General features: G+C 58.2%; 2 protein-coding genes across 5 annotated transcripts; both read left to right on the forward strand.

Annotated features, from left to right (window-relative positions):
* The first annotated feature begins 274 nt into the window (after nt 1-274).
* PPM1J (protein phosphatase, Mg2+/Mn2+ dependent 1J) lies at nt 275-5,462 on the forward strand. Of its 4 annotated transcripts, none has more exons than XM_045997182.1 (10): nt 275-607; nt 1,943-2,057; nt 2,491-2,778; nt 3,056-3,168; nt 3,460-3,544; nt 4,108-4,226; nt 4,429-4,492; nt 4,642-4,749; nt 4,865-5,016; nt 5,161-5,462. In XM_045997182.1, exons 1-10 carry the CDS (start codon nt 282-284, stop codon nt 5,306-5,308), a joined length of 1,518 nt encoding a protein of 505 aa, XP_045853138.1. In that variant the 5' UTR covers nt 275-281; the 3' UTR covers nt 5,309-5,462. The 4 variants fall into 4 exon arrangements, with proteins under 4 accessions (XP_045853138.1, XP_045853147.1, XP_045853155.1 ...); XM_045997191.1 differs by having other exon boundaries at nt 4,865-4,960; XM_045997199.1 differs by lacking the exon at nt 4,429-4,492 and having other exon boundaries at nt 4,167-4,226.
* A 2,085-nt stretch (nt 5,463-7,547) lies between these two features.
* On the forward strand, nt 7,548-13,793 carry RHOC (ras homolog family member C). The gene is made up of 5 exons (XM_046005549.1): nt 7,548-7,792; nt 11,073-11,236; nt 11,782-11,902; nt 12,232-12,362; nt 13,164-13,793. The coding sequence occupies exons 2-5, from the start codon at nt 11,081-11,083 to the stop codon at nt 13,335-13,337; spliced, it is 582 nt and encodes a 193-aa protein (XP_045861505.1). The 5' UTR covers nt 7,548-7,792; nt 11,073-11,080; the 3' UTR covers nt 13,338-13,793.
* Nucleotides 13,794-13,795: the final 2 nt, after the last annotated feature.

A 13,795-nucleotide genomic window follows, 5' to 3' on the forward strand; every position in this document is an offset into this window, starting at 1 on the left:
GGTGTGCTTCCCTCCGTCCCCTTTCCACGACTGCAGGCCCTACCGCCGCGAATGAACCGAGGCGGAGGGAAGCCCGAACACCTCGGGAAGGAGCCGCTAGCTGATGGGGCGGTGCCAGGGGCGGCCCAGAGCAGGAGGAAGTTTTGCCGGGACCCACCCTGCCCGCCCAGAGCCAATGGCTGGGGAGAGCCTGCAGGAGCGAGCACCGCCCACCGCGCGTCCTAGGGGGAGGGGCCCGCCTGGGGGCGGGGCCACGGCCGAGGGCGGGGCAGGGAGGCAGCATGCTAAACCGGGTGCGCTCGGCAGTGGCGCACCTGGTGAGCTCCGGGGGCGCCCCGCCTCCGCGCCCCAAGTCCCCAGACCTGCCCAACGCGCCGTCCCCGCAGACCGCCGCTCCTCCAGAAGCGCCCAGGAGCCCTCCGGCGACGGCTGGGAGCGGGAGCGCCGCGCCGGCAAAGACAGTAGAGGCTCGAGCGAGTTTCTCCCGACCGACCTTCCTGCAGCTGAGCCCGGGGGGGCTGCGACGCGCCGATGACCACGCTGGCCGGGCTGTGCAAAGCCCCCCGGACACCGGCCGTCGCCTGCCCTGGAGCACGGGCTACGCCGAGTGAGCGCCCCTGGGAACACCCTAGGCGGGATGGGACCCCCCCCCATCCCCCAACCCCTTCCCCAGCTGGGCATCCCCGGCGCTGGGATGCGTGCCCCTCGCCGTGCTCGGCGCGGGGAGCTCCCTTCTCCCAGGATCTTTGCTTTCTTTTGGGCTTCGGGCCGCACCCCTCCCCACCCCAGCCCTTTCTCAAGTCGGTGCAGTCTTCCTCAGGACCTTCCAGCTCGTTGACTACCCTCACCGGCGCCGCCTCAGGACCTTCTTCCCCTTCCAGAGCCCGGAGGGTGGAGGGCCCCGTGGAGGATGAGTTGGCCAGTTCTCAGTCGGGGCAGGCCGTTTAATGGCTAAGGGAGGCGGGGTTTCAAGGGGGGGGGGGCGTGCTTTTAATAGAGGAGATGGCGTTTGGAAAGACTCGCTCCTGGGCTTCCCGACCCCAGCGCCCCAGTTCTCTGTACCTCTTACCGTTCCCCTCCCCCTCCACACCCAGAAATAGCCCGCGACACCAGGCTTCCTCAGGCTTCCTCAGGGGCGGGGGAGGGGGCCGCCCGAGGAAGCAGGAGGGTCCCCTTTGAATGCCTCTCGGAGGGAGGCTCGGGGCTGGCAAGGAAGTGGACCCTCGGTCTTAGTGGGGGGCAGCCGGCTGACTCCCGGCCGGGTCTGTTTTTAATGTCTGTACTGGAAAAGCAGAGTACTGAGGGAGATGGGGGCGCTGAGGCCTCCGAGGCTGGTGGCTGGTAGACCCGTGGCCCCACCATTAGATCCTTTAGCTTTCTGTTTGGGAAGAGTTGGTGATTCTGTGACTCCTGCGCAGTCCAGGTGGGCTTCTATCCCTACCCTATTTCAATTCCTCTTTCCCTATCTGGGCTGGAGCACTTCCTCACTGCCAAAGCCGCAGAAACTTTCACTGGATGATTTTAAGATAAAGGTGGGTGTGCCCATGAGGGTGGGGTGCTGTGGACAAAGCACTAGAAAAGTTAAGGCTTCAGGGTGGGATGTAGGGGGTTGGCAAGCAGGGCAGTAAGACCCCTGCTGCCCCTGTCCAGCCCCTTCCCCAGCAGCCCATGGGGGTGCCCCTTTTGCCAGGAACGGGGGAACCCAGGCAGGAACGTGGTGCTGCTGGCCTTCCTATGAGGTGGTGGGGCCCGACACCCAGACAGTACTCCTTGTGCCTTGCCCTGCCTCCCTTCTCTTCCTCTTTCTGGCCTGGATCCCAGGCGGCTGTGACCTTTCTCAGTTTGGCCAGCAGGCTAGAGAGGGTGTGTGTGTGTCTAAGGTGGGGGTTATTCCAGGACCTGGTCTGGTGTCCAACCTGATGTGGTCACTCTGGCCTGGCAGGGTCATCAACGCTGGCAAAAGCCGGCACAATGAGGACCAGGCTTGCTGTGAGGTGGTGTATGTGGAAGGACGGAGGAGTGTTTCAGGGGCACCTAGGGAGCCTAGCCAAGGCCAGGTAAGCCCCCACCGCCTTCCCTTGACTCCAGAGATATGGTAACACCTCTCCCCAGGGATTCTAGGCATCCTGTGTTAAAACTCCTAACTCACTAGCTTTCTACCTCTGGCACAGAACTGGCATTGAGCAGTTAGAATGTCAGTGTAAATATTCAGTTTACCACTTAGAATATAAGTGCTCCCGTCTTTATGGATGATTTAATTCACTGCCAGTGTTTATTTTTGTGTCTTTTATCCTCTGAGTTTGGCTTTTTTGCTGCTTTACTTTCTGACACATAATAGGTCCTTGGTAAATGAGTGAATAAATCTAATTTACTTTTCATACCAAACTCTGAGCTCTTCTCTGATGTTTACATGGTTGCCCAGAGTCTTGCTCTTCTCCTTGCATCACACACACACAATCCCTTATTCACCTCCAACTTTTCCTCCACTAGGGACTCTGCTTCTACTACTGGGGCCTGTTTGATGGGCATGCAGGGCGGGGAGCTGCTGAAATGGCCGCCAGGCTCCTGCATCGCCACATCCGGGAGCAGCTAAAGGACCTGGTAGAGATACTCCAGGACCCCTCGCCACCTCCCCTCTGCCTCCCGTCTACCCCAGGAGCCCCAGGTTCCTCTGATTCTTCTCACTTGGTTGGTCCTCAGTCCTGCTGGTCTTCACAGAAGGAAGTGACCCATGAGAGCCTGGTAGTGGGGGCCATTGAGAATGCCTTCCAGTTCATGGTGAGTGGGTGCCCCCCAGCAGGAGTCTGCTAGGCAGATACTCTGGTCCACTGTTTACAGAAATCAAGTGGCGTGAGGGGTCCTGAGTACCCACAACACCTTGGAGGGCCTGAGCAGAGCTTGGTTCAGAGGGGAGAAAAGGGGGTTACACCCATGTCTGCCCTCCTCTCCTCCAGGGTGGCTTGGCTGGGCCAGTTTATTTCTGCAGTTGGGGGCGGTGCTGTGTGCTTGGAAACTCTCCTTCATTCACCCCCTCTGACCCTTCCTCACATGGCAGGATGAACAGATGGCCCGGGAGCGGCGTGGCCACCAAGTGGAGGGGGGCTGCTGTGCACTGGTTGTGGTCTACTTGCTAGGCAAGGTGTATGTGGCCAATGCAGGTGACAGCAGGTATGGGGAGCAGGGTTTGAGAATGCCTACAGGGGGTGGTCACACACTCTGGGACGGGGGGGAATAGAAGAGAATGAGGTGGTGGGTGTTAAAAATCAAAAACCAGAGGGAAGGATGGTGTCAGGAACAGTCACAGCCATAAGGGATGGCCTGAAATAGCCATGAGGGAGGAAAGATGGGAGTCTGGCTGAGGAACCCCTAGGGTCATTGTCGGGAAGGCCTGGTCTTTCTGGAATTCTCCACAAGGGGGCTGAGGAGAGCCTGGCCCAAACCTTTTCTTTCTCTGGGCAGAGCCATCATTGTCCGGAATGGTGAAATCATTCCAATGTCCCGGGAGTTCACCCCGGAGACTGAGCGCCAGCGTCTTCAGCTGCTTGTAAGTAGGAACTAACCTCCCTGCTCCCATTCTTTGTTGACTCTCGTGGCTCTCTATAGCCTATGCTTCCCCCCCCCCGCCCCCCGCCCACCACCACTGGGAAAGCCCCTCTACTCTGCAGAAGAGGGCTGAGCTGGTGGCATATGTGGCAGGAAGGAACGTGGGCTACTCCAGGGCCCCCACTGTGGCCCCCGCTGAGGAAGGAAGTGGAGTCAGAGGTGGGGAAAGGAAGTAGCAAAGGCCCCTGAAAGGCAGGAGGGTTTAGTGCTTTAAAGGACCGACTCTGGAGCTGGACCGCCTGGGATTGAACCCCGGTTCGAGTCCTTTGCTAATTGTCAGACCTGCAGATGGTTCCCTTAACTTGTGTCGGTAGCTCCTGCCTTAAGGGTTGTCGTGAGGTTAGGCGAGTTCATACACCTTCTTTGTGTTAGAACAGTGCATGGCACCTGGCAAAGAAAGCTCACTTAAGGTCCTGCTGTAATTAGCATCATCTACGCGCCAGGGTGTGCACTAAGTCTAATGCCTACCGGGCCTCTGCTCTGTCTGGCCACTCCCGACCCCAGGGCTGCCTGAAACCAGAGCTGCTAGGTGGTGAATTCACCCACCTTGAGTTCCCCCGCAGAATTCAGCCGAAGGAGCTGGGCCAGAGGATGCTGTACCGGGACCAGAACATGACCGGCTGGTAACACTTCCCTCCGAGCTGGGGCCCGTTCCCATGGCAACACAACCAGTCCATCACCAGCAGCAAGTGGAAGCTGGAGGCGGGGCCAGTGGGGGGGATTAGGGGGGATGTCCTTCTTAGGGGTTTGTGTGAGGGGCGTGGCTCCTCTGGGAGAGGGGCTTTGATGCCTGGGTGATGCCTCCTCTACTCCCCCCCTCCCCAGGGCCTACAAAAAGATCGAGCTGGAGGATCTCAGGTTTCCTCTGGTCTGTGGGGAGGGCAAAAAGGTAAACATGGTAGAGGTGGGAGAGGGCAGGAGGACCCACCACAATTTGTCTAGGGAGGTGGAGGTTCTACCCGAGGGCAGGGGTGGGAGGGCCCACAGCTTCAGAGGCTGGGAGAGGGCCAGGGCAGCACCCGCGCTCCTTCCCTTTAGGCTCGTGTGATGGCCACCATCGGGGTGACCCGGGGCTTGGGAGACCACAACCTCAAGGTCTGCAGCTCCACTTTGCCCATCAAGCCCTTCCTCTCCTGCTTCCCGGAGGTAAGCCGTATGGGGCTTCCTCAACTAGACCTTTCCCCCTCCGGGGGCCCAAGCTGGTTTTCTTCCAGGGTCCCTTTGTCCCGAAGCTTCTTCTCCACTCTCTTCTCCCCGCCAGGTGCGAGTGTACGACCTGACACAGTATGAGCACTGCCCAGATGACGTGCTAGTCCTGGGAACAGATGGACTGTGGGATGTCACCAGTGACTGTGAGGTAGCTGCCACTGTGGACAGGGTGCTGTCAGCCTATGAGCCCAATGACCCCAGCAGGTAGGGCTTGTGTGGAGGTGGGGGGATGACAGCGGGGAAGGTAGGGGCAAAGGGAAACAATGCTTGGGGACCCACCTGAGGGCCTGTGTGTGGATCTTCCCGTATACATGTTGGAACATGAGTGTGCACGTGTGCTCCTGGCAGGTACACAGCTCTGGCCCAAGCTCTGGTCCTGGGGGCCCGGGGCACCCCCCGGGACCGTGGCTGGCGTCTCCCCAACAACAAGCTGGGTTCCGGGGATGACATCTCGGTCTTCGTCATCCCCCTGGGGGGGCCAGGCAGTTATTCCTGAGGGGCTCAGCCCCACCCCTTCCACCACCATCCTAGCCCCTCTGTGCTTACCCTCTGCCAACCCAGACTCTGAACTTGTCTCCCTGACCTTCTTCAGTGGTAACGTAACTGAAGAAGGGGTGTCAGTTAGATCCAGAATTAATAGCTAGTGGTAAATAAACGCGATGGATAAAAATGTGTGTCTTTATTTACTTTCATGAGAAACGAAAATGCTTTTTCAGGTGGTGGAGAGAACAACAAAGCTGTCCTAAAAATGTAGCACTCCCAGTTTCCGTCTTCACCCTCTGCTTGTCCCACTCCACGTGCCCTCATCCACTTCCATGGCTTCACCCACCTGGTGGTGTTTTCCAAGTCAGTATTTCCCCCCGATTGTTCCTGAGCTTTAGACCGCCGTGTCCTAGCCATCTCCTGAACATCTAGACATCCCACTGGCATTCCAACTCCATGTACTTCAAACGGAATCCACCATTGCCCTACAAACGTAGGTTCATCATGTCCGTGGGCACCAGCTCTTCAGCCCAACATAAAAATCTTGGCCCTGGTCACCTTTGGCTTCTGGCTTTTACCCAGCAAGTGAATCAATCAGTATGTGCCATTGATTACATATCACACAATATATTTCCTATTCGTCCACCTAGCCCCACTCCTACTGTTACTACCACATAAGGCTCCTAACCATGTCTCCAGGTCATGTCCCTGTATTCCCGAATGTGATCTTGCTGCAGTGTGAATCTCAGCTGGTTCTTGAGAGAACATTTCAGTGGCTCCCTACTGCCCCTAGGCCAAAAAATCAACACCCAACTCCTGAGTGTGGCATCCAAGGACGTTCACCATCTGTCTACTCTGTCCTCCTCCAGCCCTGTCTTTCCAACCCGTTGCCACCCTCCTGGGGGTTCCATAACTCTTGGGGCCTGTTGGGGCTCCAGCCCATTTAATATCTACTCATCACCTTATCTGGAAGACTTCACTTGTCCTTCAGAGATGGGTATCCCATGGTCCATGCGTGCCCCCAGGACAGCCACCGCCTCCTGTAAAACAGCTGTCTACATGGAGGAGCAGTGAAGGGCGGAGGCTCTAGAGTCTTGTTCCCTGGGTCCTCTGCAACCTCTCTGAGCCTCAGTTTGCTTCTCAGCAAGATGGGAGTGACAGTGCTTCCTCACAGAGTTGTCTTAAGGACTTAAATCTGAATGTAGAGTCAGGTACATGCAATAAGGGTTCAGTAACTTGCTGTCTTTAAGTTGTGTTTCGAATTTAGACTGTAAGTTCTTAGGACCAAAATCAATTGGAACTGAGCATGTAGCTCTCAGTTCACACTCAGTGTGTATTTCCGGAGTGGGTGAAGAGGCCTGGGGGCCAGAGTTCCCTGGACCTCAGCTTACTCATTTATCAAATGTGTGGGCTGCACTTCAGAGCTTTAAAATCTACCTGACTTCTGGCATTCATTCATTCATTCAGACAATATTTCTCGAAAAACTTAGGTGCCACACAGCGTTCCAGACAGTGGGGAGGGACAGGAGGAGCATAAAGGACAGCAGGGAGAGAGCACCAACCCTGAAGCCAGACAGTCCTGACTATCTGAACTCTCTGTTCCATACACACTGCAAAAGTTTCGGCAAGTCACTTAACTTCTCTCAGCCTTAGTTTCCTTGCAGGCAAAAGGAGATGGGTGCACTTAACCCAAAGATCCCCGATGAGCTCTCAAAGGGCTGAGCTATGTAGCAAACAGGTCACAAACTAATGTAGTAGCGGCAGACTTCTCATCCTCTGTCGTCATCCACCTCAGGAGGAAAAGAGACACACGCGTAGGTAAGTAACCCAATGTGACACATCAGACTGGGCCAAGTGTCCCTAGCGGCACCGAAATAACGCAGTGCATTCCCAGCTGGGGAAAGGCCTCCAGGAATGCCCTTTGAGGGGTACGCAGTAATTGGACTCAAGGAAATTCCAGGCAGGGGGAAGGGAATTGTCAAGTGGAAAGGTGGCCTGAGTCTCAAAGGATCTGAAAAGTCCTCAGGGCTGGGGCGTAATGTTGGGCAGTACTTCCCCCGCAGGATTTTACGAGCGGGGGAGGGGGCGTCTTCCGCAGCCCCCTCCCGCAGCGTCCCGGGAGGTGTAGGCGCGCGTGCCTGGTTGACCACCGGAGGGCAGCAGCGGCCCTTTCCCGACTCCACCCCGAGCTCCTCACAACTTTCCCGACGCCGGTCCGCCCCTGGGGGCTGGAAGGCGGGGTAGAGGCTGCGTCTTCGAAGGGTTCCGACCGCCGCCCACTCCTCGACCCCAGCTAGCAGCCTGGGCAAGCCGCGGTGGCCCCAGGCTGGGCGGTGGGCAGGCGGAGCCAAGGGCCGACCCCCCGCCCCCGGCCGGTCCCTCCCCCTGACGGGCCCGCCCCTCCCCGCCGCGGCGCCGAAGGAGGGCGGGGCAGGGCCCCCCGGGTCAGTCTCAGCCTCCGGCACTGGCCGCGCAGCTGGAGGCGGCGGAGCGGAAGGTACCCGGGGCCGGGGGCTGGGGTGGCCGGGCGTCCCGGGAACTCGTTCCCGGGAGAGCACTTTTCGCCCTCCTCCGCTTGGCCGGAGCTGGGGTCGTCGGGAGGGGAGGGGGCTTCGGCCAGAGTGCGGGCCGCCCTCCTTCTCTGGGACGCGCGGCGTCCGGACTATGCGGGAGTCGGTGGGCTGGCCCCTCCCTGCGCCGCGGCGAGGGCTCTCCCCCACCCCACTACGGGAACTGCCTGGCGGGGCCTCTGGCCTCCTGTGTCCGCGCCTATGTCCCTGCCCTTCCCCGCCCGGCTTCCCGGAATCTGTCCCGCCGGGCGAGAAGCCAGGAGGCAACTTGGGTCTCCGCGAGGGAGCCCCAGTGCAGGCGCTCAGACTCGCAGGCGGGTCGGCCCGATGTGGACCTGGGCCGGGGTATGGGTCTGGGCTCGAATCCGGCTGGAGGTGGGAATTCCCCCAGGCCGGGCCGGCGGAATGGCGGGAATAGGGGCGTGGTGTGACGGAGTGGGGCCTGCCACAGCACTCAGAGGTCTGGACGCCTCCCTAGACGGTTCTTGGAGTGTGCCAGGGGCGGGATGTAGGGGAGGTTAGGAAGGATTTCGCTCGTTTTTTATGTATGCAAGAATCTCCTCCCTTCCAGACCCCTCCCTCCCTGCACCCCCACAAACCTGGCCAGAGATTTGTGCTGGGAGGGTCCCAGGCTGAGTCCTGCGCTCTCTTCTGGTGTTAAAGTTGAGGTGGTATCGGATTCTTTCCCTGGCCCTCAGGGCTGGCCTACAGGGGACAGACAGCCCAGCTCTGGGTCATCTGGAAATCTAGAGAATGATTGAGGAGATGGTGGGATGTCTTGTCTGCAGGCAGCACCCAGGAGCTTCAGGCTCCATTCCAGCCTCTGTGTCAGGTCGGGGTGGGGTCGGGAAAGGGCCGCTGCTGACCCTCTTAGGGTCAGTGGGGCAGTTCTTCTGGCGCTGCCTCTCACAGGGAGCTGTTTTCCTTGCCATGTTGGCCTTGGGCCTAGTGGCCTGGCCTGGGCCTAGGCCAGCTGCTCTTCTTGTCCAATGAGAGCCTGAAGTGAAAGTCTTCTCATTGAGCTGGGGGCTCCAGGTCACTTAATGCATGCCCTTGCCTCTGAATTCTGTCCTGTGGCTCCCACCGTCTGGTGCCACTGAGACTAACCTGCAGTAGGAGGCCAGTGCGTACTCACACCTAAGCAGCTGTACTCACCATGGTGGTGGCTGTCACCGTGGTGGTGACTGTCACCATGGTGGTCACGTCCCAGGTGGGGCTGCTCCAGCCTGTTTTTGCACTGCTAGACCAGTGAAACTAGTGGGAGTGGGTGGGGGGAGTTGATCCCCTGGGCAGAATTTCCGGGGAGAACCCCCTTTCTGAAGGTGGTTTTCATTTTTGGAAGGATCTACTGGCATGGTGAATGCCTTCTTGCCTATCTCTCAGGGTACCGGGAAGGGAGTCCCTTTTGTGGTGGGGAGAGTGTGGCCGTATCCTCTCAACTCCTATAAATTCTCTCTGACTCATATCCACTTCCTCTCATCCCAGTTTTGTGCCTGTGTGTGTGTGTGTGTGTGTGTGTTGGAGAGGAGAGAGGCCACCCAGGATCCCACCGTTTGGAGAGAATCAGCTTTGGGCTTGGAGTATTCGCTTTCCTAAAAGGCAGCCCAAGCCAGGGCTTTGGGGTGGTGGTGGTCTGTGGGGAGTACAGGAGTTCAGCCCAGTTTGACAGGATGTGGGACTGAGAGAGAAAGCCAGGTTTGGGGCTGAGATCAGGTTACCATCCCCTTCTCTCTTAACTGCTCTCTGCCTGGTTGGTGAGGCGACTGGCCCTTGTTCAGCTCTTTTTTGGGAGCTCCTCCCAGCTCCTGCTCCGGTTCTAGCCCCCTCCCCCTTCCCAACAGCCTCGAGGGCCATCTAGGCTCTGCAGCCCGCCCTCTCTTCCTCCCAGGCTGGAGGCTGGAGGCCTGGGAGGCCTGGGAACCTCAGACGGCCTGGAGGGCAGCTGCTCTCCCCAGGGAGGGAGGAAGTGAGGCTCAGCTCAGGAGCAGGGAGGCCGGGTAGGTGTGATGAACTGTGCAGATGGCTCGCTTGGGTGTGTTGGGGACTGGGGACAGACTTAACCTCAGGAAGCTGACTCTTTGCCCTGAGTCACAGGGAGGGGTGGTGGGCAGGGCCTGGGGGTGAGCTGGACGGAGAGTGGGGGAAGGGGCTGTTCCAGAGGATGGGTGGAGGTGATTCCCTAGTGGATTATTCTCGGTCACTCTGCTGTGGTGGATGTGTGGCTCCCTACAGTGTGGTCATTGTCCCCTGCCTGGGGCTGAGTGACCCAGTGTTGCTGCCAGGCCCAGGAGGAAGGGGGGAGGAGGGCAGACTGCCCGAATGTGGGCTGTGGGCACTGCCGGGACTGAGCCTCCTTTGTGTGACTCGGGGCTGGCTTTGGGGACTGGGCTGGGGTGGGCCAGGGAAGCCGGTTGGCTGCTGGTCCCTCTGTCTGGGTTTCCCTGCCTCCTCTTTTTCCCATCGCTGAGGTGATAGGTAGAAAAGGCAACAGACTCCAGAGTCACACAGCCCTGTGTGCCCTGAATGCCATCCCTGCCATGACACCGAACACACATTGTAACCTTCCTGAGCCTCACTTTACTAGTGTGTCAGAATGGGAAGGAAGCTTGCCATCCACCTTTGCAGGCTTCCAGGGACTGAGGGAGATGATCTTTGCCCAAAGGCTCAGGACGCTTTCCCTTACCCACCTGTCACCTGGTCGTTGCTTCTGCCAGCCTGTGGGAGAGGGACTCCTCGCTTGTGACGAGGCAGGCATGACTTGTCCTGAGTGAGGGACGATGTGTTCTTGATTGGACTCTAGTGATTACGAAACTTTAAAAAAGTATCAAAATCCTGCTAACGCATAAGTCTGACTTGAAGGCCTGGTAGATATACCAGATTCAAGCTGCCTCTTCTGGGCATGTCCTTAATCCCCGAGCACCCCTCTAAGTGTCCAGATCCCCACAGCTGGCTCCCAGGTGGGTGTTCTCCCACCTCCATATTCTGACCTGTCCAGGGAGACCTGCTCCTGCCCCTGCCCCAGAGATTACCATTTCAAGATCAGTTGTCTGAACGATTGGTTCTTGGCAAGAACACATCTGAGCAGGCCCCTTTCCCTCCCTTTGCGGGAGGCCTCGGTTTCCAGGTCTTGGTCTTGGGGATCCCCCAAAGAAACGTTCTTGGTTTTACTGGCTTTTCCCCAAATCTACCCTGCCTTTTCCCTGTCAGCCCCAGCCATGGCTGCGATCCGAAAGAAGCTGGTGATTGTGGGGGATGGGGCCTGTGGGAAGACCTGCCTCCTCATCGTCTTCAGCAAGGATCAGTTCCCTGAAGTCTACGTCCCCACGGTCTTCGAGAACTACATCGCAGACATAGAGGTGGACGGCAAGCAGGTGAAGGCCAAGAACCCTTCTTGTCTCCCCCTGAGAGCCCCACCCCGTTGCTGTGGACCTTGGATAGCCTTCCTCACCGCCCGCCCACCCCCTGCTTCACTCTCCCTGCTGGAACCAGTGCAAGTTGTAAGCGAAATTGTAGTTTTAGGAAACCTGGCCACACTTCCTGGGTCTCTACGCCCTGACTCTGTCATCTGGGCCCAGTCCTTTTGCCTCTGAGTTTAAGACCCTCTGACTGCAAAAGGGGGAGTGGTAAGGCCTCCTTCAAAGGGCTTTGTGACTTAAAATCAAATCGTGGTGCTCACAACAGTAGCTCATAAGCTACATACAGATCAAGCTCCCATGTCTCAGGATTTCTAGAAACTCACCAAATTTATACTGCGGGACAGTGACTCGCATTGTCCCTGGCACACACCAAGTGCTCAAGAGATAGCTGTTGAGTGAACCTAAAGGACCCATGGTTTCAGAGGACCTCTGGGCGGCCGGGGAGGGGGTGGAACTGGGACCCGCAGGCAGCTAGCTTACTCACTAGCCCCCTGCGGCAGGTGGAGCTGGCGCTGTGGGACACAGCCGGGCAGGAGGACTACGATCGGCTGCGGCCTCTCTCCTACCCGGACACTGATGTCATCCTCATGTGCTTCTCCATCGACAGCCCCGACAGCCTGGGTGAGGTGGGGGTGAGGGCGATGGAGGAAGGGCACTGAGGAGCCCCTGGAATCAGCCACCCTGAGGTAGCTCATCTTAGCTCATTTCAGCCACCTTCCAAGACAGGGTGCTGTTAGCCACCTGCGCTGGGGAGGGGGGCTCTGGTCCTTGGGAGGACTCAGAGGGGGTACTATGGGGCGGGGGGGGGGGCGCTCTGAGCTGTGCAAGGGACTGTTGTGCCCTAGAGCCAATAACAACTGCTCTGGGGAGAGAAGGGGGCCCTAGGGGGTGGGGGGGGTGTTTCTAGCCCAAGTGGAGGCACTGACACCTGCTGGGACGTTTCTGTGCAGAAAACATTCCTGAGAAGTGGACCCCGGAGGTGAAGCACTTCTGCCCCAACGTGCCCATCATCCTGGTGGGGAATAAGAAGGACCTAAGGCAAGATGAACATACCAGGAGAGAGCTGGCCAAGATGAAGCAGGTGGGTGGGGCAGCCAGGCCAGGAGCCCCTGGAGGGGCTGAGGACCCTCGTGAGGCATACACTCCAGCTGACCTCCCTGGTGGGAAGAGCCAGAAGGGCCCTTTGTCTCCCATCCAGTGTCTGATGAAATGGTCAGAAAATGGTGACTCGTCGAAGGTCACTTGGCATTTTAATGTCATCTATTGTCCCTTCCTGTTGGGTCAGGACTATTAAGAGGAGTACCCACCCTCAAAGGCAGCTTCTTAGGTGTTTTGCTTGGGGTATGTAGGTCGGGCCATCAGTGTATACCCGGGAGGTGTGAGCAGACATGGACGGGGGAAGGCGGGCATTGGAAATGGCCAGAAGGCCCGGAGAGCGAGGCTGCTGGCTTACCTGGGAAGTGGCTCTCTGGCCAGAGGACTAGGGCTTATTAAAGAAGTTGCCAGGATGAGGAATATGGACTTTCCCAGAAGGATAATTATGGCAAAGTCTTAAACCTAGTCCCACCTGTGTTAAGAGAAATTCTTTCGGTAGAGCATGGGGTGTGAGAACTGTGGTGGGGAAGGTTGGTTAGGAGGCAGCAGATACTATTTGGGCCAGAAGAGGGTGTACCACAGGATAACTGGGCCAAGGGAGGCCATTTTTAATGTAAATGTCTTGGGTCCTCGCTCAGAAACTATCCAGGGAGGCTGGGACTTGGGTGCTTTGTTAGGTGAGGGCTGGTGGAGGTATTTGTTCTAGTCACTACACCTTACAGGTCAAGTAGGGAGAGGTACACTTGGCCACCAGCTTCCTTTGACCTCTAGCCTCCTGTCTTCTCAGGAACCTGTGCGATCTGAGGAGGGTCGGGACATGGCGAACCGGATCAGTGCCTTTGGCTACCTTGAGTGCTCAGCCAAGACCAAGGAGGGGGTGAGGGAGGTATTCGAGATGGCCACTCGGGCCGGCCTCCAGGTTCGCAAGAACAAGCGCCGGAGGGGTTGTCCCATTCTCTGAGACCACCCAGGCCTCCCCTCTTCTCCCCCTTCCTTCCACAGGGGGCAGAAGCTGTCCATTTCCCAGCTCCACCCCCTTAGGGCACCTTGGCAAAGGCTCCCTTTTCAGTTCCCTCCTGCCCAGGACTGCATCTGAGTTTCCCAGCCCCACTGGCCCCCAAGGTGGTGGTGGTAGGTGGCTCTCCCTCCACACACTCTGGGTACTACCTAGGGCAATTCCCTGCCCTTCAGAGCAGAGTTCCTCCTCCCGCCTGCTGCCTTGGTCCAGGGGTGGGGATCTGGATCCCTTTGGCCTTCCCCAGAGGATCATCACACACCAGCACTTTATACACTTCTGGCTCAAAGGAGTGTCTGGGGTAGGGGACTTGGAGGGTGCAACCCTGAGCCCCAGGTCTCTGGCTCTACTTGGGGGGTGTTGGGGCACAAATAAAGGCCACAGGCTCCTATGTGTATGGTAGC

Source organism: Meles meles, chromosome 1, assembly GCF_922984935.1.
Source record: "Meles meles chromosome 1, mMelMel3.1 paternal haplotype, whole genome shotgun sequence".
Lineage (NCBI taxonomy): Eukaryota > Metazoa > Chordata > Mammalia > Carnivora > Mustelidae > Meles > Meles meles.